The 18,164-nt window shown below is 42.4% G+C and overlaps 1 protein-coding gene across 1 annotated transcript in view; it reads right to left on the bottom strand.

The window, feature by feature from the left end:
• Positions 1 to 17,949, bottom strand: part of HDC (histidine decarboxylase) — a 40,305-nt gene extending 22,356 nt beyond the window's left edge. The window contains exons 1-3 of the mRNA XM_049898041.1: positions 17,844 to 17,949; positions 14,598 to 14,770; positions 9,716 to 9,829 (exon numbers count right to left, since the gene is read on the bottom strand). Coding sequence (XP_049753998.1) covers positions 9,716 to 9,829; positions 14,598 to 14,770; positions 17,844 to 17,874 — 318 coding nt within the window. The 5' untranslated portion in view covers positions 17,875 to 17,949. The remainder of the gene's footprint in view (positions 1 to 9,715; positions 9,830 to 14,597; positions 14,771 to 17,843) is intronic.
• Between the last annotated feature and the right edge of the window lie 215 nt (positions 17,950 to 18,164).

Here is an 18,164-nt window from a genome sequence, read left to right as displayed (position 1 = left end):
AAGACAATATATTAAGTGGGAGAAAGAAACTGTCAACAAAGCACAAAAAAAGACATCAAAATGACAGCACTAAACTCATACCTATCCATAATTATGCTGAATATAAATGGACTAAATACACCAACAAAGAGACAGAGAATGGCAGAGTGGAGTATAAAAACACGATCCGTCTATATACTGCCTACAAGAAACCCACCTTAGACTTAGAGATACAAACAAGCTAAAACTCAAAGGATGGAAAAAATATATCAAGCAAACAATAATCAAAAAAGAGTAGGAGTGGTAATATTAATTTCTGACAAAATAGACTTTAAAGTTAAATCACCACAAAGGATAAGGAAGGACACTATATAGTGATTAAAGGGACAATACCAGGAGGATATGACTATATTAAATATTTATGCACCCAATGACAGGGCTGCAAGATACATAAAACAAACTCTAAAAGCACCGAAAAGTGAGATAGACAGCATCACAATTATAGTAGGAGACATCCACACAACACTTTTGGTGAAGGACAGAACATCCAAAAAGATCAAGAGAGACATGGAAGATCTAAATGCCACAATCAAACAACTTGACCTCATAGATATATACAGAACACTCTACCCAACAGCAGTCAAGAATACTTTCTTTTCTAGTGCACATGGAACATTCTCTAGGATAGACCACGTATTAGGTCATAAAGCAAGCCTTAGAGAATCCAAAACATCGAAATATTACAAAGCACCTTCTCTGACCATAAGGCCATAAAGGTAGAAATCAATAAAAGAAAAAGCAGGGAATAATAATGAAACACTTGGAAACTGAACAAGACTCTGCTCAAAAAAGACTGGGTTATAGAAGACATCAAGGATTTCATGAAGAAATTCATACAATCCAATGAGAATTTAAAACACTGCCTATCGAACCTTTGGGACACTGCGAAAGCAGTGATTAGAGGTCAATTTATATCAATAAATGCAAGCATACAAAGAGAAGAAATGGCCAAAATCAAAGAATTATCCCTACGACTTGAACAAATAGAAAGAGAGCGACAAAAGGAACCCTCAGGCACCAGAAGACAGCACATAATAAAAATTAGAACAGAATTAAATGAAATAGAGAACAGAAAAACCAATTCGAAGAGTTAAAAAGACCAAAAGCTGGTTTTTTGAAAAAATTAACAAAATTGATAAACCAATGGCCAAGCTGACAAAAGAAAAACAGGAGAGGAAGTAAATAACCCAAATAAGAAATCAGATGGGTGATATTACAACCAGACCAAACTGAAATTTAAAAAATCATATAAAATTACTACAAAAAACTGCACTCTAACAAATTTGAAAACCTAGAAAAAATGAATTTCTAGAAACACATTACATACCTAAACTAACACAAACAGAGGTAGAACAGCTAAATAGACCCATAAGAAAAGAAGAGATTGAAAAGGTAATTAAAAAATTCTGAACAATAAAAAGCCCTGGCCTGGACGGCTTCGCTGCAGAGTTCTACCAAACTTTCAGAGTAAACACCGCTACTACTACAGGTATCTCAGAGCATAGAAAAGGATGGAACACTCCCAAACTTATTCTATGAAGCCAGCATATCCCTGATACCCAAGCCAGGTAAAGACACTCCCAAAAAAGAAAATTACAGACCTATATCCCTCATGAACTTAGATGCAAAAAACCTCAACAAAATTCTAGCCAATAGAATTCAACAACATATCAAAAAAATAATTCCAAGTGGGATTCATAGCAGGTATGCAGGGATGGTTTAACAGTAGAAAAACAATTAATGTAATCCATCATATAAGTAAAAGACAAGAACCACATGATCTTATCAATTGACACAGAAAAGCATTTGACAAAGTTCAACACCCATTCATGATAAAAACTCTCAGCAAAATAGGAATAGAAGGAAAATTCCTCAGCATAATAAAGGGCATTTATACAAAGCCAATAGCCAACATCAGCCTAAATGGAGAGAGTCTGAAAGCTTTCCCTTTGAGATCGGGAACCAGACAAGGATGCCCTTTGTCACCACTCTTATTCAACATTGTGCTGGAGGTCCTAGCGAGAGCAATTAGTCTAGATAAAGAAATAAAGAGCATCGAGATCGGTGAAGAAGAAGTAAAAGTATCTCCATTTGCAGATGACATGATCTTATACACAGAAATTCCTAAAGAATCCTCAAGAAAACAACTGAAACTAATAGAAGAGTTCAGGAGAGTATCGGGATACAAGACAAACTTACAAAAATAAGTTGGATTCCTCTACATCAACAAAAAGAACGTCGAAGAGAAAATCACCAAATCAGCACCAATTACAATAGCCCCCAAGAAGATAAAATACTTAGATATAAATCTTACCAGAGACATAAAAGACCTATACAAAGAAAACTACAAGAATCTACTGCAAGAAACCAAAAGAGACCTATGGAAGTGGAAAAACATACCTTGCTCAAGGATGGAAGACTTAACGTTGTAAAAATGTCTATTCTACAAAAAGCCATCTATAGATACAATGCAATTCCGATCCAAATTCCAACATTTTTTAATGAGATGGAGAAACAAATCAACAATTTCATATGAAAGGGAAAGAGGCCCCCGATAAGTAGAGCATAACTGAAAAAGAAGAACAAAGTAGGGGGCCTCACTCTACCTGATTTTAGAACCTATTACACCGCCACAGTAGTCAAAACAGCCTGATACTGATACAACAACAGATACATAGACAAATGGAACAGAATTGAGAATCCAGACATAAATCCATCCACATATGAGCAGCTGATATTAGACAAATGCCCAAAGTCAGTTAAATGGGGAAAAGACAGTGTCGTTAACAAATGGTGGTGGTATAACTGGATATCCATCTGCAGAAAAATGAAACAAGCCCATACGTCACACCATGCACAAAAACTAACTCAAAATGGATCAAAGATCTAAATATAAAATCTAAAATGATAAAGATGATGGAAGAAAAAATAGGGAGCAGGCTGGGAGCCCTAATACATGGCATAAACAGTATACAAAACATTACTAACAATGCAGAAGAGAAACTAGATAACTGGGAGCTCCTAAAAATCATACACCTATGCTCATCCAAAGACTTCACCAAAACAGTAAAAAGATTACCTATAGACTGGGAAAAAGTTTTTAGCTACAACACTTCGAATCAGAGCCTGGTCTCTAAAATCTACATGATACTGCAAAAACCAAACTACAAAAACACAAACAATGCAATTAAAAAATGGGCAAAAAGATATGAACAGCACTTCACTAAAGAAGACATTCAGGTAGCTAACAGAAAAAAAAAAAAAAGGATACATGAGGAAACGCTCATGATCATTAGCCATTAGAGAAATGCAAACCAAAACTACAATGAGATTCCATCTCACTCCAACAAGGCTGGCATTAATCCAAAAAACACAAAATAATAAATGTTGGAGAGGATGTGGAGGGTCTGGAACACTTACACACTACTGGTAGGAACATAAAATGGTACAACCACCTTGGAAATTGATTTGGCACTTCTTTAAAAAGCTAGAAATAGAACTTCCATACAATCCAGCAATCCCACTCCTTGCAATATATCCTAGAGAAATAAGAGCCTTTACACAAACAGATATATGCACACCCATGTTCATTGCAGCTTTGTTTACAACAGCAAAGATGGAAACAACAAAGGAGTCCATCAACAGATGAATGGATAAATAAATTAGGGTATATTCACACAATGGAACATTACCCATAGATAAAGAACAATGATGAATCCGTGAGACCGTTCGTAACATGGAGGAATCGGGAAGGCATTATGCTGAGTGAAATTAAAGGACAAATATTGTATGAGACCACTATTATAAGAACTCGAAAAACAGTTTAAATAGAGAAGAAAATATTCTTTGATGGTTACAAGTGGGAAGAGACGGAATGAGAGGGGTTTTCACTAATTAGATAGTAGATAAGAACTATTTTAGGTGAAGGGAAAGACAACACACAATACAGACTAAAAGACTAGGTCAGCACAACTGGACTAAACCAAAGGCAAACAAATTTTCTGAATAAACTGAATGCTTCAAATGCCAGCATAGCAGGGGCGGGGGTTTGGGGATCATGGTTCCCGGGGATATCTAAGTCAATTGGCATAATAAAATCTATTAAGAAAGCATTCTGCATCCCACTTTGGTGAGTGGCGTCTGGGGTCTTAAACACTAGCAAGCAGCCATCTAACCCACCCAAACCCAATGTAGCAGCCATCTAAGATGCATCAATCGGTCTCAACCCACCTGGAGCAAAGGAAAATGAAGAACACCAAAGACACAAGGTAATTAGGAGCCCAAGAGACAGAAAGGGCCACAGAGACTACATCAGCCTGAGACCAGAAGAACTAGATGGTGACCAGACACAACCGATGACTGCCCTGACAGGGAACACAACAGAGAACCTCTGAGGGAGCAGGAGAGCAGTGGGATGCAGACCCCGAATTCTTGTAAAAAGACCAGACTTAATGGTCTGACTGAGACTAGAAGGATCCCGGAGGTCATGGTCTCCAGACCTTCTGTTATCCCAAGACTGGAACCATTCCCAAAGTCAACTCATCAGACAGGGACTGGACTTGACTGTGGGTTAGAAAATGATGCTGGTGAACAGTGAGCTTCTTGGATCAAATAGGGACATGAGAATATGTGGGCAGCTCCTGTTTGGAGGGGAGATAAGAGGGCAGAGGGGGTCAGAAGCTGGCCAAATGGACACAAAAATAGAGAGTGGAGGGAAGAAGTGTGCTGTCTCATTAGAGGGAGAGCAACTAGGAGTACATAGCAAGGCGTATATAAGCTTTTGTATGAGAGACTGACTTGGTTTGTAAACTTTCAATTAAAGCACAATAAAAATTTAAAAAATAAAAATAAATGCAAAATTTTGAAAAAAAAAAGAGAATGGCTCAAGACACAACCTAATCTTGTAGATTGAGTCCTGCCTCATTAACATAACTGCCACCTATCCCATCTCATTAGCGTCATAGAGGTAAGATTTACAGCATATAGGAAAATCACATCAGATGACAAAATGGTGGACAATCACACAATAGTGGGAATCATGGCCTAGCCAAATGGATACACATTTTTTGAGGACACAATTCAATCCATGACATTCCACCCTTGGGCCCCCCAAAATTCATGTCTTTGTCACTTGTAAAACATATTCACCCCACCATATCATAGCAAAAGTCTTAACTCTAAATCTAAAATACAAAGATTCCTCTTCTATGAAATCTAGAATACAAGTTATCTGCTTCCAAAGGTACAATGGCAGAACAGGCACAAGCTAGACATTTCTATTACAAATGGGAGAAACCAGAGAGGTAAATGGAATAGCTGGCACCAAGCAAGTCAGCAGAACACGTTACATTAGCCTTCAAGGCTTTGAAAATAATCCTCTGTTCTCTGAGACAATTTACAAAATGGCCTTGCCTTCCATACTCTAGGTATTGGCTGCACTCTCTGAATTCTGAGTGGAGGCCTCTTGGCCCTGGGCTTCAGCCCTGTCTTCTAGGCCCACTGGGATGGCAACTCTGCTCCCTCAGCTTTAGAGGCACTATTCTCCTGGTCCATCTGTGTGGCGACTCCACCCTTAGAAACTCCAGAGGCCATGGCTCCACCCTTTGAAACCCCAGAGGTCATGGCCATACCCTTTGAGACTGTGGCAGCTCAGCTTCCTGTGTTTCTTGTCTCTTTAGCTTCTTCTGCTTCTTGGATTTTTGGCCTCGTGGCCCCTTGGGCCTTTCTGCCCATGTCTGCCCTGCTGGGGCAACTGTTTCAAAGCTCTTTAACTCCACCGATAAGTGCCTGGAGGGACCCCACTCCACCAGTAAACTTTGTTGGGAAGGCACTCAGCTCTCTTATTCCATGGGTCAGCAAGTCTAGCTCTACTGATAAGTGTCCAGAGGCACCCCACTCTGGCAGGAAGCCTCTTTCACATAGGCATTCAGTTCTCTCACTCTGTAGGTCAGCTCCAGCCTGCACTGTGGCGTGCTGGTCTCTTGGTTCTCCTGCTGTCAGTCCTCAGTTTCTGTTGGTTCTCTGCTGCAACTGACCCTCTGCTGTGGCCAGTCCTCTGTTTCGGCCAGTCTTCAGCTGCAGTTTCTTACCATCCATGCCTTCTCCAGTGTTAACAGTTCTCCCCACTTCCTTCTGAGTCGTATAACCATTCACCGTTTCCAAACTACTTCCACATATTAGGTATCTGTTAGAGCAGCACCCCACTATTGGTACCAAATTCTGTCTTAGTTATCTAGTGCTGTTATAACAGAAATACCACAAGTGGATGGCTTTAACAAAGAGAAATTTATTTTCTCACAGCCTAGTAGGCTAGAAGTCCAAATTAGAGGAAAGCTTTCTCGCTCTGTCAGCCCTGGAAGAAGGCCCTTCTCGTCAATCTTTCCCTGAACTAGGAGCTTCTCTGCACTGGAACCCCGGGTTCAAAGGATGCACTCTTCTCCCAGCAGTGCTTTCTTGGTGGTATGAGGTCCCCCTCTCTCTCTGCTCATTTCTCTCTTTTATATCTCAAAACAGATTGGCTCAAGACACAATCCAATCTTGTAGGTTGAGCCCTGCCTCATTAGCATAACTGCCACCTATCCCACCTCATTATCATCATAGAGCTAAGACTCACAACATATAGGAAAATCACATCAGATGACAAAATCGTGGACAATCACATAATAGGGGGAATCATGACCTAACCAAATTGATCCACATATTTTGGGGGACACAATTCAATCCATGACAGTAAGGAAGAAGTCAAACCATCCCTATTTGTGGTTGAGATGATGCTATACATTGAGAAGCCAGAAGACTCCACAAGAAAACTACCGGAACTAATAGAAAGATTCAGCAGAGTAGCAAGGCACAAGATACCTTGTCAAGTCAATTCCAGCTCGTAAGGACCCTATAGAATAGAATAGAACTTCCCCATAGGGTTTCCAAGATGCAGCTGGTAGATTTGAACTGCTGACCATTTGGTTAGCAGCCAAGTTCTTAATCACTGTTTCACCAGGTCTCCAATACACCAATAATGAGAAATATGAAAAGCAAATCAGAAAATCAATACCATTTATAATATCTCCTTAAAAAAATAAAATACTTAGGAATAAATCTAACCAAAGATGTAAAAGGCCTATACAAAGAAAACTGCAGAACACTACTGCAAGAAACCAAAAAAGACTTACATACGTGGAAAAACATACCATGTTCATGGATAGGTAGACTCAGCATCGTGAAAATGAAAATTGCACCCACAGCAATCTACAAATACAATGACTTACAGATCCAAATAACAACAGCAATCTTTAACAAAATGGAAAAACTAAACATTAGCTTTATATGGAAAGGAAAGAGGTCCTGTGTAAGTAAAGCACTATTGAAGAAGAACAAAGTAGGAGGCCTCGCACTACCTGACCTAAGAATCTAGTACACAGCTACAGTAGTCAAAACAGTCAGGTACTGGTACAACTACAGAGACATTGGCCAACGGAACAGAAGCAAGAACCCGATTGTAAATCCATCCACTCTTGGTCACTTGATCTTCAACAAAGCCCCAAAGTTCATTATATAGGAAAAAGACAGTCTTTTTAACAAATGGTGTTGGCAAACTGAATGTTCATCTGTAAAAAAAGAAACAGGACTCATACCTCATATCATACACAAAAACTACTTCGAAATGGATCAAAGACCTAAATATAAACCCGAAAACTATGAAGACCATAGAAGAAAAAATAGGGTCGACACTAGAAGCCCTTATACATGGCATAAATAGGGATACAAACCATAACTAACAATGCACAATCACCAGAAGATAAACTAGATAACTGGGATCTTCTAAAAACATACTTATGCTCATCAAAAGACTTCACCAAAAGAGTAAAAAGAGAAACTACAGACTGGGAAAAAATTTGGGGCTATGGCAAACCCAACAAAGGTCTAATCTCTAAAATCTATAGGAAAATCCAACACCTCTACAACAAAAAGAGAAATAATTTAAAAAATAGGCAAAACATATGAACAGACACTGCACCCAAGAAGACATTCAGGCAGTTAAACACAAGAGGAAATGCTCGCAATCACTAGCCATTTAAAAAAAAAAAAAAAAATCAAAACTTCAATGAGATACCATTGCACTCCAACGTTAGTGGCACAAATCAAAAAAACTGAAAATAACAAATGTTGGAGAGGCTGTGGGGTGGGAATGCAAAATGGTACAACCATATTGGAAAATGATATGGCTCTTCCTTAAAAAGCTAGAAATAGAAATACCATATGATCCAACAACTTCACTTCTAGAGAAATAAGTGCTGTCACACGAATAGATATACACACACCAATGTTCATTGTAGCATTATTCACAATAGCGAAAAGATGGAGACAATCTAAGTGCTCATCAAGAGATGAGTGGATAAACAAACTAGGGTACATACACACAACAGGACACTATGCAATAATAAAGAACAATGGTAAATCTGTGGAACGTCTCACAGCGTGAATGAATCTGGAGGGCGTTATGCTTAATGAAATAAGTCAGTAACAAAAGGACAAATACTGTTTGAGACCACTATTATGAAAACTCATGAAAAGTTTCCACACAGAAATTAACAACCTTTGATGGTTATGAGGGAGGGGTAGGGTGGTGAAAGAAAAACATTAACTAAAAAATAGTAAATGGTAACTTTGGTAAAGGGTAATACAGTACACAATACTGGTGAAGTCAGCCTTACTTGACCATGGCAAGATCATGGAAGCTTCCTAGATACATCCAGACTCCCTGAGGGACTGAATTACTAGGCCGATGGCTGAGGACCATGGTCTCAGGGGATATCTAGCTCAACTGGCATAACAGTGTATAAAGAAAATGTTCTACACCCTACTTTGGTGAGTAGTGTCTGGGGTCTTAAAAGCTTGTAAGCAACCATCTAAGATACTCTACTGATCCCACCCCTTCTGGAGCAAGGGAGAATGAAGAAAACCAAAGTCACAAAGGAAAAATTAGTCCAAAGGACTAATGGACCACCGCTATCACAGCCTCCACCAGACTGAGTCCGGTACAACTAGATGGTGCTCAGCTGCCACCACCAACTGCTCTGACAGGGATCACAGTAGAGGGTCCTGGACAGGGCTGGAGAAAAATATAAAACAAAATTCTAACTCACGCACACACACACACACAAAAACAGACTTACTGGTCTAACAGAAACTGGAGAAACCCCAAGAGTATGGCCCTCAGACACCCTTTTAATTCAGTACTGAGTCACTCCTGAGGTTCACCTTTCAGCCAAAGATTGAACAGGCCCATAAAACAAACAATAATACAAGTAACTCAACCACGTATAGGAGACTAATGAGCACACCAGCCCAGGAGCAAGGACGAGAAGGCAGGAGGGGACAGGAGAGCTGGACAAATAGAAATGGGGAGCCCAAGGTCAAGAAGTGGAGAGCGTTGACACACTTTGGGATTGGCAATCAATGTCACAAAACAATGTGTATTAATTGTTTAATGAGAAACTAATTTGTTCTGTAAACCTTTATCTAAAGCACTATTTCAAAAATTAAAAAAAAAAAAAGTAGCCATTATTAATATTTAACTTGGAGCACTGTTCAGAGACTGGGACAAAATATGTCTGCCCCAGGATGCCACTTCCTGCTGTGTCCCCCACTGCCGTTGGTTATGGCCATTACTACTCACCCAGGTGAACCCCAAGCAGTTGATGGCATCAGCCAGCATGTCTCCCAGCAGGGATGGCCAAGAAGTGAGGGCTGGGAAGTAGGCGTGCATGTGGGGGCTCTGCCAGTGCACCACCTGGAGGCAGAATATGCACACAGTGGGCACCAGGAGCCATTTCTGGGAGTGGTCCCTCTTCCAGAGATCCTCCCCAACAAGTGACACAACTCCCAAAATCAGACATGTTCATTGGTGTTCTCGCCACCCATGTTTCTGATATTCTAAGCTAGTAGCATACGCAAAAATCAGAAGGGAATGTGCAAAATGAAAATTGTTACAGTAATTAGGGCTGTGGGATTCCGAGTAGTCTTCACTTTAGTCTTCAGTGCTTACCCTCCTCCACCGCATTGCCCCCACCCAGTGATAAAAAGGAGAAGGAGACTAGGAGCTCCAAAAGAGCAGGTGTTTGTCTCAAGCAGTTTCTTGCAAAACCATTTTTTGTTATATGAAGCACCCAGCTCCTATAGAGGGTCCCAGTGATGATGAAGAGAGGAGAGGAGAGGGCTACCATCCAGGCTATCCCTGAGCCCACAAGAAAAAAACTAGATGCAATGCTGCCCAGCCCTGCGCCATGGCCGTGATCGACTGTGGACCAGACCGTTGTGATCCACGGGACGTGCATTGGTAGATTTTCAGCAGTAGAGCACCAGGCCTTTCTTCCTAGTCTGTGTTGGTCTGGAAGCTCAGCTGTTCAGCATTTTAGCAACAATCAAGCCTCTGCTGACAGACAGGTGGCGGCTGTGCGTGAGGTGCATGGACAGGAAATCAGACCCAGGTCTCCTGCATGGAAGGTGAGAAGTCTACCAATTATCAAGCCGCAAAAATGAGTGAAGTTAACAGCAACAACAAAGAATGAAGTACCGATATATGCTACAGTGTGGATAAGCCTCGAAAACATTAAACTAAGTAAAAGAAGCAGACACGAAAGGTCACATATTGTATGATTCCATTTATGTGACATGTCAGGTTAGGTCAATCTATGGAGACAGAAAGCAGACTGGCGGTTACCAGGGGCAGTGGGGAGGAAGGAATAGGGAGCAATTGCATTAACAGTTACAGGGTTTCTTTTAGGGATGAAAATGTTTTGAATTAAATAGAAATGGTGGTTGGTACAACATTGTGAATGTCCTAAATGCCACCGAACTGTTCACTTTAAAATGGTTAACTTTATGTTATGTGCATTCTACTACCTCAAATAAAAAAAAAAATGGATGTAAAGAGGAACTGGACAGACAGTGCTACCACAACAGGCCTCTGAAGCATCCTCGATGGCTCATTGCCTCATTGATTATCTAATCTCACCTCATCTCACTGTTCTGCAAGCATGTCATATTCATTTCTGTGTTTGTGCCTTTGAGCAATGCTGTGTCCCCTGACAGGAAGGCACTCCCACACAGATGTGTCCATCCAAAGCCTGTTAATTTTTAGAGTTACTAAATATTACTTTCTTCCATGAACCCTTCCCTAGCTCCTCTAGACCTCCTCCCTCTTGGCCCACAGATCACTCTCATTCTAGGTGTGTCAACCTGCTGAGAACTTGTTTGAAAACATCTCAGTGCATCATCTGGGTCATTTAATGGGCACACATTCTTATAACGCTTCAAGAGCAAGGACTGTGTCCTGGACAGTATGTTATAATGGGAGGAGCATAAGATTTGAAGCTCAAAGTCACAGGTCCCAATTCAACCTCTGCCTTAAGCAGTCGTGTGACCTTGCAGATTTACTGTAAAGCTTCCAGGTCCCAATTTATACAGATCTGTTTCAAGATTATACTTTTTTTTTTTTTTTCCTGAAAAGGAGTTCCAAAATTTGCATGTCCTTCAGGCCCCATTAAACCAGGATCCTCCCCTGTACACTTTTAGAGCTCAGTTTCTCATCATGAAATAAATCCTGTTGCCCGGGGTTGTTGTATGGGACAGCAGGGGCAGAAAATTTGTAAACTATATGGCAATAATGTTAATGCGGTCCCTGGGTGGTGCAATGGTTAACATACTCGGCTGCTAACTGAAAGGTTGGAGATTTGAGTCCACCTAATGGAGCCTCGGCAGAAAGGCCTGGAGATCTACTTCCAAAAAATCAGCCACTGAAAACTGTATAGTGCAGATCAACTCTGACACACACAAGGTCTCGATGAGTCAGAGTCGACCTTACGGCACCTGGTTTTAATGTTAATGGTACCCTCATGATGTGGTGATAGACACGCTCCATATCCTGACTGGGCTCTTAGGTAACCAAACCTTCTCCCCGATTTTCACCACACAGAAGGTTTCATGTTGTTGTTGTTAGGCGCTGTTGAGTCGATTTTCCACTCATAGCAACCCAATGTGCCAGTGTAGAACTGCCCTATTGGGTTTTCTGGGCTGCAATCCTAATGGGAGCAGATTGCCAGGTCTTTTCTCCTGCAGAGCCTCTAATTGGGTTCAAACCACCAACCTCAGTGCTTAGCCATTGTGCTACCAAGGATCATTGAAAGTATCATAGGTAATAACAATATCTTCCACTTTACATGCTGTATATTACTTAATTCTCACAGCACCCCCATGTAGTAGGCTTACCATTATCCCAGTTTTACAGATGAGGATTAGAGCTGGCAGAGAAAGGCAGCATGCCTGTGGTCACACACACCCCATAAGGGATAGACGACAGAGCCCAGTCAGGAATCCAGGCCTGTCTGACTCCAGAATCCAAGCACATCAGCGGAATGGCATTCTCCCCCTGGGCTGCCCACTCTCCTTCATGAAGAGTAAATAAGGCTTTTCTAACCAGGGTTGGGATTAAAGGAGAAAGAGAGTTTTTCTCCCCTTAGTGCTTAGGAGGTGGCAGGAAGGGAACAATGCATCCAGTTTTCAATGAGGGTGCTGACCAAAGCTGAGAAAGGAAAGGGTCAACGGATTTCAGGCAACTCCCAGAGACTGGGCCAGCCTGGGAGATGAGAGGAAAGATCGGGCCTTCCTTATCGTGGTGTTTAGTGACAGTATTTTGGAAACCCCAGAGAAGGGCTCCAATCTCCTGACCCTATCAAGAGGCAATTGTCTGTTCTTGTAAGATAAATAGGATAAGAGGCGTCCTTATCGAAAACAGGCAGGCCTCTGTGTCCAGAAACGAGCCTGTTTGACCACACCTCCAGCAACTGCTGGAATTTCTCTCAATCAAATTAATCAGCTCATTGCCCCATCTTTTGACAGTTGCTTTCAGTCTTGCTACCGGATTACAGTTAGCCCCTCAGCAGATTACACTTCACAGAATGGGATCCATGAGATAATCTTATCTGGGAGTTGGTCTCCTTGGTAAAGATTTACTGATAAAGAAATTTTCAAAAGGTGCTTGTGAGATAGGCTGAATGGTCAAAGAGCAATTAATATGTGGCTTTGTGCAAACTTGCCATCACTTTATTGCTGTGGTCTCTGAGCTTGAATAACTTTTCACCCCTGCCACATCTGAGTCCAAAGCTCTTTGGGGATGATGGGGGTGCATCTCAAATCAGCCTCAGGAAGAGCCTTTGGAAGCATGCAGTTCAGAACACAAACACCCTCAAGCAGGGAGTGGAGGGACACAGCTGAAAGGGTGCCTCGGTTCACCACAGGCTCAGTCTGGGTGCACTGTCACTCGCCGGTAAAGGTAGTGAAGTATAGGAGAATGAGCTGACACTTTGGAGTGAGGCTAGCCTAAATTAAAATCCTGAATCTGCCAAGTACTAACTCTGTGGCTATGGGCAAGACACTTAATTTCTCTGAGCCTCAGATTCCTCATCTGTGAAACAGAGATTCTAGGGTCACTGTGGAGTCCCTGGGCAGTTCACCCAGAGATGCCTTGGGGAAAAAAAAGCCTGGCAAACTACTTCAGAAAAATCAGCCATTGAAAACTTCATGGTGACACACATAGGTGGCGAGGAGTTGAAGTCAGCTTGACAGCTACTGGACTGGATCAGACTGGAAAGTCACTGTGAAGATTAAATGAGCTTGTATCTAAAGTGATCATACAGTGCCTGGACCATGGCATGGAGCTCAATGAAAGTGAGGAAGCCTGTTGTATGTTTAATATGAGCATCCTGGCACAGCTCCTCATCCCTGGTGACCAGGAGCATCGTCACAACCCAAAGGGAGTTTCTCAATCCAGACAGCTCCAGCTCTAGCCCCATGTACCAGTCAGCTTCCCTGTTCCCATCTGTTCTCTAGCCCAGGGCCCCAGCCAGCACCAGGCTGCACCCCTGGACATGGAGAGTACTGATGGATCAGCGAAAGGCCCTTCTTACCCCTGAAAAGCAGCTCAGTCACAAGGTCTCCCCCTGGTAAGGAAGGACAAGGTTCTGACCCCACAGAAGAGAAAGGAGGGGGCCACAGTCAGCCTCTTGGGCCTCCCAGCCCAACAACCAGGGTGCTCTCAGGGGGCCATGTTCTCAGCCTCCTCCCTTCCCTTTGGCATGGTCTCAGATGTTCTGTAGAAGAGGCCCTGGCTCTGGCCTTTGGGCCCTTGGGGCCTATCTCTAGCCTTTTGTCTCTGGCCATGCAATTATACTTTCACCTCAGACCCAATTTTCACTTCTTGGCCCATCCCACTAGAATCCCACACTTTAGTCAGACGCCAGCTTGGTGCCCTGGGATGCAGTCCTTATTCCATTTTGGGTCCCCACCCAATACTGCAGGCCAGCCCCAGCATCAGAAACCTAATTCCAGTCAAAGCCCTGGGCCTACACATGCTCAGCAAATGGACTTGAATGTTTTGGGGCCAAGTAGCAGAAACATGCATTGTCATCCCAGGCTGATCCAAGGCAGGCCTTCCTTCAGGGTTAGCACCCACCTCCCTGTACCCCCAAATCCAGAATCCCCCTGTGGTCACCGTTTCTCACCCCAGGCATGATGATCCGCTCAATGTCCGCAAAGATGCTGTCCCAGCCATCAGGTTCCTCAGGAGCGTTCTCAGGAAGCTGGGTTCGCAGGTAGCCAGGCTGCACATCTGGGGTGACCTGCCTTTCCCGCACAGTGCTCAGGTACTGGCAGATGTAATCCACCATCTCCTTTCCTAGAAGGAAGGCAGCAAAGCCAGGCTTATGACCTCTGACTCGGTCTGATCAATTCTTGCCTTATCGCCCTCGGGTCTGAGACAAGAGACATGGCAAAGGAGATAGATTCACAGGCCAGCAGGAGAATCAGATCTCAGGCATAGACCTTGTCTCCAGAATGAAACAATGAGTGAGAGACTGAATGAATGATGGAGAGAGCATGTGAGTGAACAAATGAACAAATTATGGAGGGAGTGTGTGAGGGAAGTTTTCCAAAGCAGAAAACTCTAGCACCAAAGAAAAATATTTCTTTTTCCTTTCCCTTCATTTATTCATATTAATCTTGATCATTTCTCCTACATTTCTTCTCAAAAAACACAGTCTGTTAATTTATTATCTCACAGGTTCAGTAGAAATTTGGTGGCTCTTTCTATCCAAAAACAACTATTTTACATACACACACACACACACGCACACACACACACACCCTGTACTCTTTGTTAGCACAAATGGCAAATTTCCATGCCCAGTCCGATAAAGGATGAAAAATCTATCTGATCACCATTCCCACTGGATCAGTAATTCCTCATCTTTTTTGGGCCTGTGGACATCTTTGAGAACCCAGTTAAAACTATAGACTTACAGTCACAAAAGGACAAATATTGTATGGTCCCACCTATATGAATGCCTAAAATAGGTAGTGTACAGAGACCAAAGTTTATTAGTGGTTATCGGGGGCGGGTGGGAGGAAGGGGAAGAGGTGACTCGTTACTTAGGGGAAACTGAGCTCCTGTTAAGGGTGATAGAAACATTTGGAAAGGGATAGGAGTAATGTTAAACAAAGGAGTCCTGGTGGCACAATGGTTAAGCACTAGGCTGGTAATTGAAGGTCAGCAATGGGAACCCACAAGCCGCTCACGGGGAGAAAGCTGCTTCTGTGATGATTAACTCAAACTCAGTACCGTCTTGGAAACCCTATGGGGTAGTTCTAATCTGTCCTAGAGGATTGCTATGAGTCGGAATCGACTCTACGACAACAGGTTTTAGTTTTTGGTAATGATAAACAACACGACGAAGGTAATTAATGTTACTGAATCGTACATGTAAAAGATCTTGAAAGGGGAAATATTTGTTACATATATATTTACCACACCAAAAAAACCTGCAGACTTACACACACATGCGCACACACACAACCTTGTGTGTAATTTCCGAGGTTCGTGGAATTCCTAAAGCATTACCATAGGCTCAGATTAAGAAACTCTGACATCTTGGATAAATGAGGAACCATGTCTTAATTACTTTTTTATCCACCTATCCCCACCCCCACCTCCACCAACACCTCAGTGCTTAGACATATTTTAGATGATCAAAGAACTTTATCAAATGAATAAAAAAGAAAAATAGCCAAAGTCAAATACTCCGGAAAAAAAAAAAAAACTCCGAAGCCACTGCAAATTCTTTTTTCTCTTTCATTCCTCCAGAAGTCTGTCTTCTGTGCCTGCCTCTCTCTCTTGTTCTTTCTGCATGTCCCTCTCGTGTTCTCTGTCTCTTCACTCTCTCTCATTGATTCTCTGCCTTTCTGTGTGTATGTGTTGTGTCTCTGTTTCTCTTGATATTCACAATCCTTCCTTAGCATCCCCTAGGCTTTTCTCTCCCTGCGAAGAGAGAGGGAGACAGAGAAGATAGAACCCAACTTCTTCTCTCTTCACCAGCTCATACAGAGTTCTTATGAGTAGGACCAGCCCTAGACCGAAACTGTGAAGGAGACAAAGAGAGATTTCTGCAAACTTCTCTTTTCTTTCTGCTCTCCTCCTCCCATCCCACGGCCCAGTGCCTCTGCCAGCAGCCCCCACCACAGATCTGAGAGCCTGGGACTTAGCCCTCCACTTGTCCAGGGACGGCATCAAATGTATTTGTGTTCCACTCCCAGGATGAGTTTCCACAAGAACCTGCTCTCAGCTAAATGTGCCTTGGGAAAGCAATGGAATAATCTAACACATACTGAAGTACAAAGGCTGAATTGCAACTTGCTGGGTTATCTGTGGGTGGAGGAGAAACAGGAAAAGTTGGATTTTACATGGGACAACACCTTACAGCCAAAACATTTCAAACAATATGAACGACTAATGGGGGTGATGACATAAAAAATTATGGACGGAACAGTCAAGATTCTCTCCCCTCTGAGGAGAGCCATGCCTGAAAGCTGAGTATGCGTTTGGTTTTGCTCATCGCACAGATTTGATACATAATGCCAACCAAACTCAACTCAGGCCTTTCCTTCTGAGAAGTCGCTGGATGGGTTCCAACCCTCAACTTTTAGGTTAGCAGCCGATGGCAAGCCTCTTGCACCATCCAGACTCCTTAATACATTATGTTGTTGTTGTTAGGTGCCATTGAGTCGATTTCAATTCATAATGATACCATGTGAGAGAGTAGAACTACCACTTAGGGTTTCCTAGGCTGTAATCTTTATAGGAGCGGATTGCCAGGTCTTTTTCCTGCAGTCACTGAGTGAGTTCGAAGCCAACCTTTCAGTTAGCAGCTGAGCGCTTAATCATTGCACCACCAGAGATCCTTATTGATACATAATAGGTACTTACTAAATATTTATGGAATGGATGACTAAATGAAAGAACTAGGACTGTGAGATCAATACTATTGATATACTCACAGAGAAAAATGAATGTTAGGAAAGAAAAGAGATTTTGCAATGATTACAGAATACTTAGTGGATTCTTTTTTCTCTTTTACAATATGAATAGTTTCTTTTTCCCCACCTAGTGGACCAAGACTATAAATCATCAGCCTTGTGAGAAAGTAAATCATCAGCCTTGTGAGAAAGTAGTGAGGAAAAATGTGATACAGCCGTGTGGACACGTATGAGAGTGAGGATATGAGAGAATGAAAGACAGGCTGAGAAAAGTTATAAACTTTGATCCTGCGTTCCTGGAAAATGTTGCTGAACCAACTCTAATTCTTCAATTAGAATTGACAGCCATTGTAATCTTGCCAGTCAAATGGTACCCCAAAATCTTAGAGCCGCCCACCATAGCAGTTTCTGCAGGAGATGGGGGAGCACCCACCGCTCACCTCTCTTTCTGTACTCCTCCGGCTCCATCATCTCTCCCTCGGCTCAGGCTCTTTCTCAAAGATGGGACACGCAGGAGGAGGAAAGCAGTGAAGCAGCCCAGCCTCCTGCCTGCTTTTCCTGTGCACTTCCTGGGACCAGTGTGGGTCCTTTATTTAAAGGATTCACTGACGTCTTCCTTCTTTGGCCTTAGCTCCTCCCTTGAAAGGCCCTTCCTCTAGGTTCAATTAATTCCACCTCTTCTCCCCCCACTCCTTGCTGGGGGCAGTGACCAGAACTTCAGCTTGTCAAGAGGTTCAGGATAAAAAGCACTTCTAAACTAA

This window comes from Elephas maximus, chromosome 10, assembly GCF_024166365.1.
Source record: "Elephas maximus indicus isolate mEleMax1 chromosome 10, mEleMax1 primary haplotype, whole genome shotgun sequence".
Classification (NCBI taxonomy): Eukaryota; Metazoa; Chordata; class Mammalia; order Proboscidea; family Elephantidae; genus Elephas; species Elephas maximus.
The sequence above is the reverse complement of the archived record's forward strand: the minus strand, read 5'-3'. Positions and strand labels throughout refer to the sequence as shown.